The 17,192-nt window shown below is 35.5% G+C and overlaps 1 protein-coding gene across 2 annotated transcripts; it reads right to left on the bottom strand.

Moving 5' to 3' along the window:
* Positions 1-542: 542 nt before the first annotated feature.
* Positions 543-15,695, bottom strand: Clec2d (C-type lectin domain family 2 member D). 2 transcript variants are annotated; one of them, XM_071610402.1, is made up of 5 exons: positions 15,395-15,695; positions 9,533-9,658; positions 4,633-4,811; positions 3,965-4,071; positions 543-1,119 (listed from the first exon to the last, which is right to left on the bottom strand). In XM_071610402.1, exons 1-5 carry the CDS (start codon positions 15,471-15,473, stop codon positions 1,113-1,115), a joined length of 498 nt encoding a protein of 165 aa, XP_071466503.1. In that variant the 5' UTR covers positions 15,474-15,695; the 3' UTR covers positions 543-1,112. The 2 variants fall into 2 exon arrangements, with proteins under 2 accessions (XP_071466503.1, XP_027779641.1); XM_027923840.2 differs by lacking the exon at positions 543-1,119 and adding an exon at positions 1,186-2,484 and having other exon boundaries at positions 15,395-15,694.
* Between the last annotated feature and the right edge of the window lie 1,497 nt (positions 15,696-17,192).

Raw genomic sequence — 17,192 nt, 5'->3', positions numbered from 1 at the left:
GTTTATTCAGGCCTTGATTCAAGTATCATCTTCTAGCGACCCCCCCCCCCCCCCCCGCCGAGCGCCCAAGCACAGCCTAATAAAGCCTCCCGCATACCAATCCCAAGCTGCCACGTGGATCTTTCTCATAGGGTGGTAAGGGATTGCGCGCCAATTCTCCATAAAAGGAGTTGTTTATCACAGGCCACAGTGGAAGCCGGCGCCATCTTCTAATGGCGGCCACGGTCTATAGGAACGGCTCACCACAGCATTGTATGGACTTGATTATAATTACAAATTTAAATTGTATATTAAGTGCAAAATAGGAACCTTTGAAAAGTTTTATGCAGAGAATGACCTGATTATATGTTGGATTAGAATATTAGTTCAGTTGCAATGTAAAGAATAAATCAGAATGGATTTAATGTGGGAAAATGGGTGAGTCCCAAAGTACCTGAGACTGCATCTGTAATATGTTGTAAAGCATTTACTTGTGCAGGCTAGTTCCTGTAAAGAAGAATTTCCCACATGTGCTTTGAATGATTAATTCAACTAGTGGTGAATTCCCCGAACTAATAAAATTTTACTTGAATAGCACACGGACTTCTTGTTGCTTATAGCAGGATCATTTTGAAGGTTGAACTTTTGGTGTTAGTTTTACTTTTATTTCCACTGAGCAATAATGAAAGAACAGTTTTATCAAAAAGTTAACATAAGTCAGGTATACAGATTAGCAAGAAAGTTCCATGCACAATTTTATTTGAGTCTTACAACTCACCAGTGGCGCTGAAATTAGTATATTGATGTTTCATATGAAGAAACTCTGGTAGAGGGCTACACAATTTATCAAAATCATAGGTGGCAAATAATGTTTAGAAACTAGTTTTAAAAAGAATACTAGGTCAATAAGTGTCATAATTTTACTCAAATTTCATTTGTGAGTTAGTCCCACACTGTTTATCAATATAAAATCTGCTTATCTTTTCTTTCTTATTTTTTTTTTTTTGGAAATTAACTTTATTTTTGTGAGAAAAATACCTGAAACTAAGCCAATAAGACAGAATCTCATAGTTACGAAGACACTGCTTCATTTCATAGGTTTGTTTTGAACACATCTGTATTTACATGCTGTGCTAGTCTCTGGGGATAGAGAAGTACATTATGCATTAGATTATGAAACCCGAAATAAAATAAATTGTAAACCAATTAAGCCAATAAATCTTTATTAGAGCTACAGTGAAAGAATTACATGAATATAGCATATTTGGTTGATTTAATTCCCTAGTCCTTCCCCACACCCTCCTCTCACCCCTCTCAATCCTCTTCCTTTATTGTCTCACTTCTATTTTTATGAGATCCTGTTTTTCCTTAACTCTTTTTCCCCTTTAGCTTCTATATAGAGATATTTAAATTTAAAAAGAATTATAAGGAGAAATCAACATATCAATAAAGTAGGAAAGATGGAAGGGATGAATTGTAACTTGTTATTTCATCCTTTTTGGGACTCATCAGTACAGTGTAGCATATTTTGTTTTCAAAACTGAATAATAAATAAACCATTTTGAAACTAGGTATCCAGTAAATGAAGAGTTCAAGTAATTGTCTGTCGTTTGATTTTAAATTCAACCAAGATTTTCAATTCAAGGGTAAAATAAAATGACATTTGTTTTTAAATATAGTATAGCATTTATTTATTATGCCAATATGAACATTGAAAATTAAAGTGCAAAAAACACTTTGTCACTGCTTGTAATATTTTAGAATATATAATAAATATTAATTTTAGTACTTATTAAATTTTCATTTAGGGCTGGGGATATAGCTCAGTTGGTAGAGTGCTTGCCTTACATGCACAAGGCCCTGGGTTCAATCCCCAATCCACACACAAAAAAATAATAATTATAATAATGATTTATTATTAAGAAAATTTTGAATGGATTTAAGAAAATGTTAAAGGTCTCAAGCCAATTATAATTTTTTCATTGACTATTAAATAATTTGCATAATTTCAGTTGTCTACTCATTTTTATTGCCACATGCATTCAAAGCAAGTAGTGACTATATAAGAAAAGTTTAATATCAGTTCATAGAAGTAGAGTTCACTGATATTGATTATATTCCAGGTTCAAAATATAAGTTTCAAAATATAAGTTCAAAATATAATATAACTCATACCAAAACACCTATCTAATTTAGAATCACACCCTTCCAAATCCCTGTACTATGACAGGGCAAGTATAATTTGCCACTTTGTTGTTGTCAATAAATTTGCGAATGCATGTTCCTAGTGCTAAGTGAAAACAAAAGTGGAGCAGCAACTGTATATAACAAGTTACAAAACATCCCTCCATCCTGCTTTATTTTAAATAACTTGACATGATTTGGCACTTGTGGAAATAGCTGTTTGGCTTGCTACAAATCCATTTCCTATCTGTGTACTGCCTGGCACTGCTGATTCCATTATCATTCAGGTAGGCACATTCGCCATCTCCTCTGATGGAAAACCTAAAACCAGACACAAAAATATTAAATATTCATAGGTTGGACATCCACATTTGCTTCTCTACTATAATAGAGAAGCATCAACCCTCCATGTTTTTGAATGTGAACAAGAGAAATGTGTCAGTCATTGGTAGTTTACATTATTTCTGCATTTAGTTTCCTTTACATTCTCAGGGTCTTTGCTTGAGTAACACAAGTTTATCATTTATCTATTATCAAACCCACTTATGTTATTGATTAGGTATTTAACTGATGCTTGCCGCTGTCTCCAAACTTTTGTCACTGGTGGACTTCCCTGAAGTTTATTTATTTTTTTCGTCTTTTCTCCAATTGTTTCATAAATGGATGAAATTTTTAAAAAATAACTTAGAACTAAATTCCTAAGAGAATTTAATTTTTTTGATGAAAGTGATTGTGCCCCTATATTTTACCCATTCCAATGTAATGATTACTTTCAAAACACCACCATTGAAATGTTCATAGTTCAAACAACAAATTAAAGGAGGTAGGACTTCTTATTGTTTCAGAGGTTTCAGTCCATGGTCAGCTAGGTCTGTTGCGTTGGGCCTGATGTGAGGAAGAGCATCATGGTAGAAGGGCATGGCGGAGGTAAATTGCTCAGCTCATGACACTCAGGGAGCAGAGGCAGGCATAGTGGAAGGGGCCAAGAACTAGGTAGAGTCCCCAAGGGCACACCCCCAAGTGTGTGCCATATATACAACTTTGGGAAAGTCTCAGCCCAGGCCTGTCATTCCAGCACAGTGTTTTTAATGCCCACTTTTAATATTCAACACATGCCATTGTGGATGACAAATTATCTGATTACTGTATTTCTGATTAGAAGGAGAACAGTGTATCCAATGTTTCAGGTTAGTATGTCAATGTATCTGCTTCCTCTAGCCATGTCCCACCTGCCTACAGTTACCAAGTATCCATTAAAATTATTAATCCTTCAAGTGGATTTATGCACTGATTTCCTTCTGATAATAAAACATTAGAAGATATTCCCCATGTTTCTCTGGAAACTTTGCTCTTACAAATGGATGCAGCAGTGGAAAGAGTGGACTTGAGAGTCTTACAGATATCAGTCCTTCGACACTGGCTTCCTAGGATTTTACAGCCCTCTCTGTTTATCAGCAAAGTTCTAAATCAGTGCGTGAGAAAGCAAGAACTATGTGGGATGCTGTCATCCTGCTAAAGATGTCAAGTGAAATCACAGTTAGGGATGTTCTTTCCAAAGAACAGGTACTCAATGGAAGAGCATAAAAATATTATCATTTTTAGGGAGTGTGGAATTTAATGGGGATTGAATCTAGGGCCTTGAGCATACTCAGCACACTGTCTACTGCTGAGTGCAGGATTCAAATTTCTTATCTGTTAGTACAATTCACTTTCCTTGTGAATACATTTCTCATCCCATTCACAAGTTACACACATAACCACACATGAATTCAATGGAAGAAAAAGAAATCTGAAAACTTACAAAGCTTTATATTCAGTGTTGTCTGTCCACCTCCAAACGTGATGTGATGATTCTCTGTTAAGGCCAATCCAATGATCAGAAAGCCCTTTATATCTTTTCAGAAAATTCTGTTATAAAACACAGAAAGTGAAAACATGTTTCTGTTTTTCAGAAAGATCTTGATTTTATCTTCTCTAGAGACTCCTATTTTAGAGGTGGCAGCATGATATAATTGAGAAACATAGACTTCCAAGTTAGACCAATCCTCAATTCTCAGTTAAGTCATCTAATATCTGTGATCCTATATTTCTTCATAAATGACCATATATTCAAATTTGGGAAAGTCACAGCCTATGGCTGTCATTCCAGCACAATGTTTTTAGTGCCCACCTTCAATATCCAACAATGTGTCAATGAAGATGACAAGTTATGTGGTTAGCATACTTCTGAGTAAAAGAACAGTATATCTAATCTTGCAGGTTAGTATATCAATGTATCTGAAATGACTTGCAGAGTTCCAGGCCAAGAAAATGTCCTCAAGAAATGACATACACTAATATGTATCTCATGCCCCAAGTTCTGTCTGAGATGGGATCCTTTCTCATATTTCAGCTTTAACTTTATGCAGTCTAAACCACTCAGAGAGCAAAGAATTCTAAAGAAAAAAGTGATCCAAAAACGTTTCTTACCAGTTCCTCCTGGCTTTCAAACTGAGCAAGATTGGATGCTAAGGAAGCACAAAAAGTCTGGCTGAATGTCCAATTCCCTATGTCTTCAGAAAAATAAAAACACTTGTTTCCAAATCCAATCCAATCTTTTGGGCAGGTAGCAAACACAAGGTTCTGTACGATTGGCTCTGTCTTTTTTGCTAAAATTGAGACAACCAAAAGGAATGACAATAAGTCAACTTTTTCATCTCTTTTATTTACTTTTTTTCTGTTTACAATCCCATGGTCTATTTTGAAGTAAGCATATGGATTGTTGCTTTCCTGACTTATCATCAAGTCTTATCCCAAGTGTAATCATTATCTGTCCAGTGACCTTCAAGTTGGGAATCTGCTCCCATTTCTGGGGTCATCCTCCCTGCTTTTTAACAACAGAAAGGAAAATTCCTTCCTTGTCCTGGATTTTACTATTACGCATTTCTTCAGGGATGCAAAGCTTCCAGTACACAAAGTTTGACACTGTTCAAAATACTGTTTTTAATACCAAAAGTACAGTCTAGGATTTCCTAAATTTTCTGATTTTGTGTGTGTGTGTGTGTGTGTGTGTTCTGTTAAATGTATGTAAATATGGTACGCCACCCATGAAGCTACTTGAGTGGTCTTTTACTTGGTACCAAGCCATGGGGGACCTACTTCTGCCCTTGGGAATAATCCTTGCATTCTAATGTGTAGACTTGAGATCTCTGCCCTCCCTCTACTAGTGGACTGCCTGTGGTAGCTCCAGAATTAGGCACAACCCATTGGGGCTGGACAGCCCACTTCATACCTTATTTGGCAGAAGAACGTTCTATGGAAAAAACCTTTGATGTTTACCCCATACAAATAAACCAAACTCGGGCTCTCAGCTCTTGCTCTGTCTTTTCCCAGTGTGGAAACTCTGCCCTTAATGTCAAGAAGCCATCCCACCCCCGCTTTCTAAAATTACTTTCTGTGTATTGTGGTTTTTTCCACCGCCTTCTTTTCTTAGCTTTATGCCCCAGCCAGCCCACTCCACACAGAGGAAACCCAAATTCCACTGCTTGTGCAGGTAAAAATATTTTGGCCATTGGCCATTGTTAGATGTCTTGAAACCAACAAGATTTCAGGGTACATCTTATTGGAAGAACAGATACTTTCATTCCATAGCTCTACCTTCTCCCTCCCTTAATGTCTAAAAATTATGCATTGCTTTTTGGAATGTTTAGTGAAAACAAAACAAAAAGAGGTCAGGTAAGAGCTATCAAATATCAAAACTTATTTTCTCTTAGATTTAATAGTAGGCAATTCTTTACAACTATTCTTAATTCTTATCCCTAGAATGAGTCACTAGTTAATAGGATAAAAGCAAATAGCTGTAAGATCAGTATCACTGATATATTTTAATATAACAATTATTTTCCAGAGACTGTTAAGTATTTTAGGTGACAATAAATAAAACTTTTGGCAAAACATTTATCTGACGTTTTTAGACTTGTGCATTATTAATTGAGCTATTTAAGGCTAATTTAATGAAATAATATGTTTTTTCATATTAAATAGTTTTATGAAATTTTTACTCCAATGATAGTCAATTCTCTTCTTATTTCTTCATATAAAATGTTTAATATATGTTTTTATTAACAAAAACTAAAATTATATGCTAACTGCTATTCCAATTAAATCTTGGGAGAGGGGTTAGTAGATTAAACAACTCTCATGTTCATAGAAAAAAATTTCATCAGAGGATTAGTTTTCTTAATGGAAAAGTCTCTGAGGTTTTATACATCATTTAATTTAATTAATATGGTGGGCAAATATCAGAATTAAGTACACTATATGCAGGTATTTAGAGAAGAATTAGTATACTTTTTTTGTCATATTCCCCAACTACTACATATTCATACTTTGAGCTATACATAATATTACATTATGGCAAATTATTGAGAGCAGAATATGAATTAAATCACAATTTTTTTAATATATAAATTACATTTTCTTTTGATAATTATCAAAATTTATATTAAATGGTTATTAAAGTTATAATTCTAAATAATCTGTAAAATTTATCTTAAGAAAGGCTTATCATATGATTTTTTTTTTTTTTTTTGGTAGTGGGGATTGAACTCAGGGGCACTTGACCACTGAACCTCATCCCCAGCCCTATTTTGTATTTTATTTAGAGACAGGGTCTCACAGAGTTGCTTAGTGCCTTGCTGTTGTTGAGGCTGGCTTTGAACTCGCAATTCTCTTGTCTCAGCCTCCTGAGCCTCTGAGATTACAGGCATGCGCCACCTCACCCGGTAATTTATCATATGATTTTTAAAAAATGAAATTTCAATGTATATATACATATTAAGTGAATGAAAAATATTAAACATGAAGAAATAAACTTTTAAAAATACAAAGACATTCTCACATTATGATAAAATTCTAAAAGAGAAATACTTTTGAAAAAAACAAACCAACTAGACTTTTCTAAGATTAAGAAAGTTTTGGTTCATGTATTTTTTTATTATCAATTTTTAATTATTCACTAATACATTCATTCACTCATTCATTCATTCATTTTATGGTTGGGGAATCAATCCCAAGTCTTCACGTAAGCTAGACAATCACTCTACTACTGAGTTACACTCCCAGACCCATAGTTGATCTTTATACAAAAATAAATAAATAAATAGATAATGGTGTGTTTCAAATCATGACAAAATTTATATTCCAACAGATATATTTAAAAGGACAATATAAAGATGAATTTTAATACGCCAACATTTACGATGTGCTAGAAGTTACATCATTTGCAACTATTTAAATATCTGATGAAAAATGTCAGGTAATATGTAGTTTTTCAAATTATTTTAGGTCATGTTTTAGAAGTTGTAGGATGGCTTGGGAGGCTGAGGCAGGAGGACTGTGAGTTGAAAGCCAGCCTTTGCAACTTATCAAGGCCCTAAGTAACTTATTGAGACCCTGTCTCTAAATAAAAATATTAAAAGGTCTGGGGATGTGGCTCAGTGGTTTAGACCTTAGTTCAATCTTCCCCACCAAAAAAAAAAAAAAAAAAAAGATAGTATAATAGTATAAGTTGTAGGAACAACAATAATTTGAAAAACAATTTATAAACCAAAATACACATATTTTCTTGTGTTAAATCATCTCTACCTGAGTAGTCCTTTAACATATCCTAAGCAAAGCTGGTGACCTATTGCCTGTATGTATAAAGGATGAATTTTTTAAATTAATTTTTTATTTGTTTTAATTAGGTACACATGACAATTGAATGCATTTATGCACTTTGATATATCATATATAGATGGGATATAATTTCTCATTTTTCTGGGTGTACATGTTGTAGAATCACATTGGTCATGCAGTCACATATATACATAAAGTAATAATGTCTGTTCATTCTACTATTTTTCCTATCCCTCCCTTCCCCTCTCTTCACTTCCCTCTACCTAATCTAAGGTAACTCTATTTTTCTCTAGTGCTCTAGTGCCCCTCCCCGCTTATTGTGAATTAGCATCCTCATATTAAAGAAAACATTCAGTCTCTGGTTTTCTGGGATTGGCTTATTTTGCTCAGCATGATATTCAGACATTTGTAGTTCCCCTCACTTTCCTGTATTCTCAATCTGCTTAAGTATAAGATATAAATACTTAAGGTCAAAGGATATGCCTCTACCTGAGAATATTTCAAGTAGACACCTCACTTTTTTCTTTAAAGGAATGAAAAGTCTAATTGGTAAATTTCAGGAATTAGTCACATAAATGGAATTTCTACACCCATATCTTTGCTCATATCAGTGAATTACAATTATGTTCTTTCTACAGCTCAAAAGAAAATGCTTAAAATTATTGTAGACCTTTCTTTTCCCAAGACTCTATATCCAATCTCATATGAAATACTGTTGGTTCAACCTCTAAAATATCTATGTTGCCCACACCTCCACTGTTATCATCAGGCCTAAGCCATCCTCTTTCAAGTTGATTTCTACAAGATTTCCCTGACAAGTCTTCCTGCTTTTATCCTGGTCCCCTAACAGTGTATTCTCAGTATGGAAGTCAATTATTCAGCCATTAAAGTTCAATGCTGCCACATCTCTCTTTCTGTTGCATTCAGAATAAAAGCCAGTTTTTAAATAGCTTGGAAGACTCCTGCTATCCATGGAGGATATATTGCAAGTCCCCAGCGGATGTCTGCAACTATGGATAATACTAAACCCTATATATACTAGGTTTTTTCTATACATACTTGCAACCACTGGTAAAGTTTGATCTTTTTACTTAAAATACAGCCTTTATGGCTTCTCTTAGGTATGTTCAAATTGCCAATATTACTATTTTTGTGCTTTGGGGGCATTATTAAGTAAAATAAGGATTAGTAGAACACAGATACCATGACAGTCAATCTGATAATTTTCCACTTAATATTTTTGGAAAACAGTTGACCATGTGTAACTGAAACCACAGGTAATGGGGGGATGCTGTACCTTCCCCTATTATATTACTCTTCTCCATTCTTATTCAGCTTTATCTACAGCACGCTCCCAAAGTCTTAGGGCTTCGCTTTACATTTTTCTGTCTGGAAGAGTTCCACAGGAAACCATGATTTTTCCATTCCCTTCAAAATGTTGCTAAATAACTTCCCAAAGAAGATCACATTGCTACCCTACAAATATTACAACCTGTTTCACTCTTACCCTTACTTATTCTTACCTGTATCCACCTGCTAGAAATTAACTTTGAAGACAGCAGGGATTGTTTTTTGTGTGTTTTATTTACTGATATACCTCAAGCACTTTATACAGTGCCTGACACATAACAGAGCTCAAAATTAAATAAATATTTATTGGCAATATAAATGTGTACAAGATATTGCATAGTTTGGAGGAAAAGTAACTTACCTGACAAAATAATGGAAAGTGTAATGACACTTGCAATTAGGATTGAGATAATGAAAAAGCACAAATAAATTTTGATAGGAGTTACAGGATATATAACTGCTAGAAGTTTTCTTTGAAGACTTTTACCTGCAAAACATAAATACCAAATACAATCTCATGAAACTCTTAGGGAGGAAAAAAAATTGATTAGCCACAGAATCAACTCCAAGTTTAGTTTGTACTCTCCTAGTGCAAGTCTCTTCTACAAAAGATCCTGTCCATCAATAATATCCAGAGGGCTAAAGACAAGGGAAATGGAACTTTTTCTCTATAGGATTTTTCAATTTTTGGAATAAGAGTCAATGAAAGTGTAAGACAAATCAGGAAGAAGAAGAGACATATAAACAATCCAGATTTGCCTCCATAATAAATAACCTGGCTAGAAATACTAAGGGATACATTACAAGATAAATAAAACTAATTCATCTTTTTTTCTATTTAAAAGGCTAGATTTATTTTTTTACAGAGAAGTGTTTTTTTTTCACATGCCCTTTAAGTAAAACAACTTATTGCCTAATTTCTTCCTTTTTAATTTTTTTATCTGTTCTTTTTAGTTATACATGACAGTAGAATGTATTTTGACATATTCTATATACATGGAGTAGAACTTCCCATTGTTGTGGTTGTACATGATGTGGAGTTACAGCAATCATGAACATAGGAAAGTTATAGCAAATGCATTCTATTCTCTTTCCCATTTCTATCTCTCCTTCCTTCCCACCATTCCTCTCTGTACAATATGATGAATTTACACTCCCCACCATCATCTATTGTGAGTTATCTCTATATTAGAAAGAACATTTGGCCTTTGGTTTTTGGGGATTAACACGAGAATTCTCATTTCAATCCATTTTTCCAGAAAATGGCATATTTTTATTCTTCTTTATGGCTGAGTAATATTCCATCGTATTAAATATACCATATTTTCTTTATCCATCCATCTGTTGAAGGACACCTAGGTTGGTTTCATACTTTAGCTATTGTGAATTGAGCTGCTCTGAATATTTATGTGTCCTCATCACTATAGTATGATGATTTTAAGTCCTTTGGATATATTCTAAGGAGTAGTGGTTCCATTCCAAGTTTTCTGAGGAATCTCCATACTACTTTCCAGAGTGGTTGCACCAGTTTGCAGTTCCACCAGGAATGTCTTTTTTCCCCACATCCTTGCCAACTTTTATTGTTACTCGTATTCTGGATAATTGCCATTTTGACTGGATGTAATGTAGCATTTTAACAGAATAAGAAAAGAGAGGACATAGGAGCATCCCAAGAAATACACCAAAAACATGAGAATATTTTTACTTTTTAAAATTTTTTTTAAAAAATTCAACAAAATATTTAATGAGCAAAATTGTCATAGCAAATATGAAACTGCCCCAGAGAGGAAGAGAGGGACAGGGGCCTGGGGATTGTGGGGGTGGGAGCCTCTTGGGGAAGGCCAAAGAGAACCAACTAAGAAACAAGGAAAACCAGAGCTGGGACCAGGGAGGAACAGAGGGAGGGGGCTGTGATCCTGCAAAGGGGTGAGGGCAGGGCACTAAGGGCCAGTCAACAAAATCCAAAATAATTTGGCCATGAAATATAAACACAGTGTGTTCCTACCATGGGGAGGAGAAAGGGGTCTAAGGTGGGAAGGCTATTTTGGGAGAGGCCCTGGGGGTCCTACTTGCCCTGCTGTGCGCCCCTCTCCATCCCAACCCCCTCCCTCTGTGCTGTGTGGGTGCTTGTCTGTGTGGGCGCTTGTGTGTGTGGGCCTGTGTGCATTTCAGTCCCTTCCCTTCCCTAACCTCCCACCCCTCGACCCCCCACACTTAATTGCTGCCATTCCAGTTGCTGCTGGCTGTCAGGCTGTCATTTCCCTGTCACTTCTCTTCCCATCATCTTCAGAGGGGGGGAAGGGAAGACAGGTGGGTAAAGAAGCCTCCAACCAGCCCTGCCTCCACCCTCCCCAGGCCACCTCTACCATAAGTCTAGCTGGTGGTAAGAGTTGCGGTCGCAGTATTTTGTGACAACGTCGCTATTGGTGAATTTGAGAAGGTCCTGCATAGATTTCTGGTAGTCATACAGAGGTGAACTCCACAAGGATCTTGCTGTAGTCAGGCACCTGGATACCATCTGTATCCAGGTGGACTTGAGGAGCTGTACTTGCTGTACTCATCCTGCAGGTCCCCCACGACCTCCTGTACTCCTCGTTGGCCAGGCGCGCCTCTGTACTCCTCGTTGGCCAGGCGCACCATGTTCATGAGGCACAGGACCTCAGTAGGGTGGCCTCCATCTGCACCTGGGAGCTCATCAGGCCCCGCACCTGCAGCACCATGGGTTTCTGGTTGATGGTGCTCATCATGGCCCTCTGCAAGAGCTGCATTTTTTCCCTGCAGCTGTATCCCATTCAGCCTGGTCTGTGACGATGACTTCAAGGAATCGAGCAAAATGCTATTAGATGTAATAAATGAAATTTATTACATTGTATCCAAAACTGTAGGATACAATGCTAATCTTTAAAAATCATTTCAATTTTCATATACTAGCAATTTTCAAATGCAAATTAAAATACAAAATCAGTACCATTTGTAGTGACACCAGTTAAGATAAAATACTTAATTGTAAGCCTATCAAAATATGTTCATAATCAGTATAATAAAAACTATATTCAAAAATAATAAACAGCTCAAAGAAGATCTAAATCAATAAAGAAATAAAAGATGTTCATAGATTGGAATATTCAACTCATGGATGGAATATTCCAACTATTTCCAAACAGGTTTATAAATCCAGTGCAATTCCAGGAAACACTTCAGCATGATTTACTTTATTTTTCGTAGAAATCAAGAAGGTCACTTTTTAATTATGTGAAAAGGTAAAAGAACTAATAGCCAAATTATTTTGAAAAAAAAGATCAAATTTGCAGAAATCAGAGTTCTAGATTTCATGACTTACAAAGTAACAACAATAAAGACAATATCATAGTGGTAAATAAACACATAAAATATGCTTGATGTTAAGACTTTTGAGAAATGCTTGATGAAAGACTTTTGAGAATCACCATATGATTCTCAGAGTGGCAAACAAAACTAAACAAAGTCACAACAGCAAGTGTTGGTGAAGAACAGATGCAAATCATTTCATCTCCAAAGAAACCAGGGAGCCTCAGTTTAAACCATTCACAAGGACAAAGATACGTAGGATTAGCTGATTTTAAGCACAGTGTTATGTCATTTGGATTTTAGGTTGACATAAAAATCTCAACATTCATTATTTTTAGTTCTATAGTAAAAGTATCTTAACAACTCAGTGCATCCTAATTTTCGTATATTTTTCATTGTCATTAAGATAGAATAAAAATCCCTTGAATTTCCATAAAGCTCCAACTTGCCCCTCTGACTAGTCTTCTAAAAGTTCCTCCTTTCTCTTCTCCTTTTCCTTATAATGTTTCTCTTCTTGCTTTTTTTACTTACTTTTTTGACATTAAAAAAACCCTCAAGCATATACAAAAAGAAAAAAAAAATAATAAGTGCCTAAGTATCTATTACCTTTTCAACAATTTTCAAAATTATCAACATATAAGCAATCTTGTTTCATATGCATTTCTTATTCATCCCATCATCCCCCCCCACACACATAGTCCTTGAATTAATTTAAAGCAACTCATTCAAATTTGAAAAGAATGGAGTTGATTATGACTGCTGGGGTTTGCATTGTGTTTAAATATTCTCTCCAACTCCAAGAAAGTAATACTGGCTCTTAATTTTTTTTTTCTAGCTGGTCCCTGTATGATCCATTTTCTTTGGTTGTAATCTAAAGAGTTTAAAGTCTATTATTTTAAAATACAAAACTTCCATGATATTACACATATGTTCAAAGTCTTGCAGTGTTTATCTTCCTGGGCCTGACATTTCACATAAAATAATGTTTTCTAGGTTCCTCTATGTTGTCACCAATTACATTATTTCATCCTTTTTGTTAGTGTATAGTAACCCATTGTGTATATGTCACATTTTCTTTAACAGTTCATCCCTTGATGTATGTTTAAGCTGATTCCATATCTGGGCTATTGTGAATAATGCTGCAATAACTTTGAAATGCTCATGTCTCTTTCCAGAGACTGGGGAGAGTGGTGGGAAGAAGATGGAAAATGTACAGTGTTACAGATAGGAGCAAGAACTGCTGGTGTTCAATGGCATAGCAGAGGGGAGGGATATAGTTAACAAAAACACAGTATATTTCTCAATAGCTAGAAGAGAGAACTTTTAATATATTCATCACAAAGAACACAAAAGTTTAAAGTGATGGGTATGCTAACTGTTCTGACTTTATTATTAAAAATGTATACAAGAATCAAACAACATATTGTACCTTATAAGTGCATATTATTATTATGGATCAATCAAAAAGCTAAAAGTCAAAAAGCTGGAGACTTTGAGGGTAATGCTAAAAAACAGGTACCTAAAATGTCTTCTACCAGATATTTCAAATATCCAATAGGACTCAACACTAGAACTTTCTTACATATTACTAACAGCTGGAAAGATACTTATTTATAATACTTGGCATTTATTCCATTTGATGTTCATATTTGATTGAATTTTTACTTTTAATTAATGCATAGTAATTGTACATATTTATTTTTCTTTTACCTTCCTTATACTGTGTACTTTTCTTATCTCTTTCCAAGAGATACTTTGTCCTGATAACCTTCAAATTCTTAGTTAGAAAACAGAATAGAATTTATCTCTCAGAGGAAAAAAAAAATAAACCATATTTCTGGTTTAATTTAAACTTTATAGTTTTATGATCCAAACAACTTACTTAGCTTATAAAAGCAGTTAAGTTTTAGTAATGGGGAAATTACAAATTAGTAGCAATTTTGTAACATTTGTATTTAGAAACATAAGTTTCACATTTGAAATAGTTAATACTGGTCAATATTTGACCAATTTGATGTTTGATGAAATACTTAGTTCTACTTATGGAAACACTTATGGGCTTAGCTGATAAACATTAATATTCCTCAAGAATTTTCTTTTTTGTTAAGTTTGAACCCACCTCATTTTCCAGGAAATCCAAAATCCTGTGCACTCAAACAAAAGAAGAAAATAAACTAATAAACTAACAGGGGGGAAGGAAATACATATGTTTAGTTCATTTTCTTCTTTTAGAAAAACAGGTATTTCACTTCATTTTTTGCTAGGTTCACTTCCCTTTTTCTGGACTGCAATAGAAGTATCCATTATGTTGTTCTTCTTTCTCATATAACATCTCATATATTTTACTATAAAGTGAAAATGACAAAGGATTTGCTGGTGGAACAGTTCAGATTCCCTCCCTCACCCTGAAATCCCTACATTTCTCTTTAATTACAAAGGATAAGCAAACTTAATGTCCCAGCTTTCGCAGGGTAGATTGTCTTGGTAAGTGTATTACAGTCATTGGCATTGGAGTCTGCCATCACCCTGGGATATAAAGAGCATATTACTGAAAGTCACAGTGTGACTTGACAGTGTGTAAATTGCCAGAGACATAGGCAAAAGCGAGTACCAGAGGTCTGAACACAAGGAACAGTTTCCTCCTCCTCTTGTAATCAACTTCACTCTTCATTTATCTTGCTTCAGAAATATTTAAGTAACATATACCATGATACACTAACTAATATAACAATTCTATATCTATCCTCCCACCCACCCTGTCCCCCCTGCAACATATCACCTTCTATGGAGTCTGTAAAGTACTAACATGCCTGAAGTTCAGCTCCCTTTGTGATTTGGAGGCTGGAGAGTAAAAATATCCCCTTTAGTATTTTTCAAATGTCATCTTTTACTTTACCAGGTCCTGCTTTCTCCAGGCCATCCGTGAATCTAAGGTCTGTTTTTAACATTTCCACTGAAGCCTCTGCAGCTGTCATCTTGGTGCTCAGACAGGGGAGGAGATCTCTAGTGATCTCTTGGTGAAGACTGTATGCTGGTGGAGCACAGCTGCTCAGAGCAGGAACTGAAGAGCATTGTGAAACCTAAAGCCCGCCCTGGGAGGAACTTTGAAACTATTTATTCAAGCAAATTATCAGAATAATTTACTGACAAGTTTCTGGCTCTGAGAGAAGGAACATTTCAAAAGAGAAGAACTAGGGAACCAAATTAAGAGGAACATAATCAAAATAAGTTAAACTGATGAATGCTTTAAGATTTTAAAATGCTTTTTTAACTTTTCTAAAATGTTTTTTTTTTAAATTTTTATTTATTTATTTATTTTAACTTCAGAGACCTCTCTCCTTCCAAGATGAAATAAAAAGGGCCAGTTTCAATCTTCTGAAATCAGCTTTTAGAGAAAGGATAAAATGTATCTAAATATCCTTTCAAGCTCAGGTATCATGCAATCAAGGAAGTGATCCTCAGACACAGGGGGAATAGGTAAGCCTAAGGTGTCCAAGTCACTCATCCTGACCTTTTTTTTGGTCCACACTCCTGCTACAGGCCTCTGCCCTCTGGGCTGAGCCTGCCAGTATCACCAGCACTCCGTGGTGGGTTTGCTTTCGGTTTCCATATTTTTGTGTTTCATGTCTCTGGATGAGGAGAAAACCCTGGAAACTGGAAAACAGGAAGGCAAGGCTTTGTAGGCTGGCCAAGGACACTTAACCCTCCTCTGTCTGGCAGTTCCTGTTCCTAGATCTGCTGGACTCCCTAACCCTGTGATGAGGAATGGTGGGGGGACACCCCTGTCCCAATTTGGGGGCAGACCCTGGGGAATCAGGGAAACCAAGCAGAGGCTTGGATCCAGGCCAGATTTCTGAACTGGGAGCAGAGAAAGATGTGTATGTGGAGCACAAGGGATTACGTTTTAGACTGTGAAGCTATTCATTTAAAGGAGGAAATTTTTATTTTAGCTTAGGTTTTCAGAGGTTTCAGTCTGTGGTCACTTACCCCCATGTCTGTGGGCCTTTGATGAAGCCAGACTGCTGGTAGAGCACAGCTACTCACCTTGAGACTGAGAGAGAGAGCCACCAATGGTCATCTCTTCTGTGGTTTTACCCATTTCTTAATAGCATTAACTGATCGCTGATTCAATGAGATCAGAGCCCTCATGATCCAATCACTTCCTGGACTCTGAAAATTGCTGCACTGGGGACAATTTGACACAGGAGCCTATCTATATCCAAATTGTAACACTACTCTAAAATAAAGCCTATTACACTTTTAAAAAAGAAAGAAAAGCAGATGTCTTTCAGTGAGTTGTTTTCAGCCCAGTGACATAGGAACCTCTAATCATCTTCCACTTTGTAGTTTGCTGCTGCTTATAAATAGAAAGGACAGATGTCCTCTGCCATGGGATACAGTCAGATTACAATTTCATTCGGTGGCAATGCACTGGTTTCTGTCACATTTCAGAAGTAGCACCTCAATGACTTGCTGTAATTTTTTATTCTCTTGGGAGGTAAAGGAAAGTAAATATGATGTTAAAAACTAAATTTATTAGTTTATTCCCTATGAAATATTTTACTATTTATATGTATGTATAATATCAATTTTATCCAATAGTTGAACTCATTAGCTATTTGGAACATAGAATTTTGTCCCCGTTTTTCATTTTAAAAAATGGTATTTAGCTATTCGTTCCTCTCCTGATTGTT

This window comes from Marmota flaviventris, chromosome 3, assembly GCF_047511675.1.
Source record: "Marmota flaviventris isolate mMarFla1 chromosome 3, mMarFla1.hap1, whole genome shotgun sequence".
NCBI classification, from domain to species: Eukaryota; Metazoa; Chordata; class Mammalia; order Rodentia; family Sciuridae; genus Marmota; species Marmota flaviventris.
The sequence above is the reverse complement of the archived record's forward strand: the minus strand, read 5'-3'. Positions and strand labels throughout refer to the sequence as shown.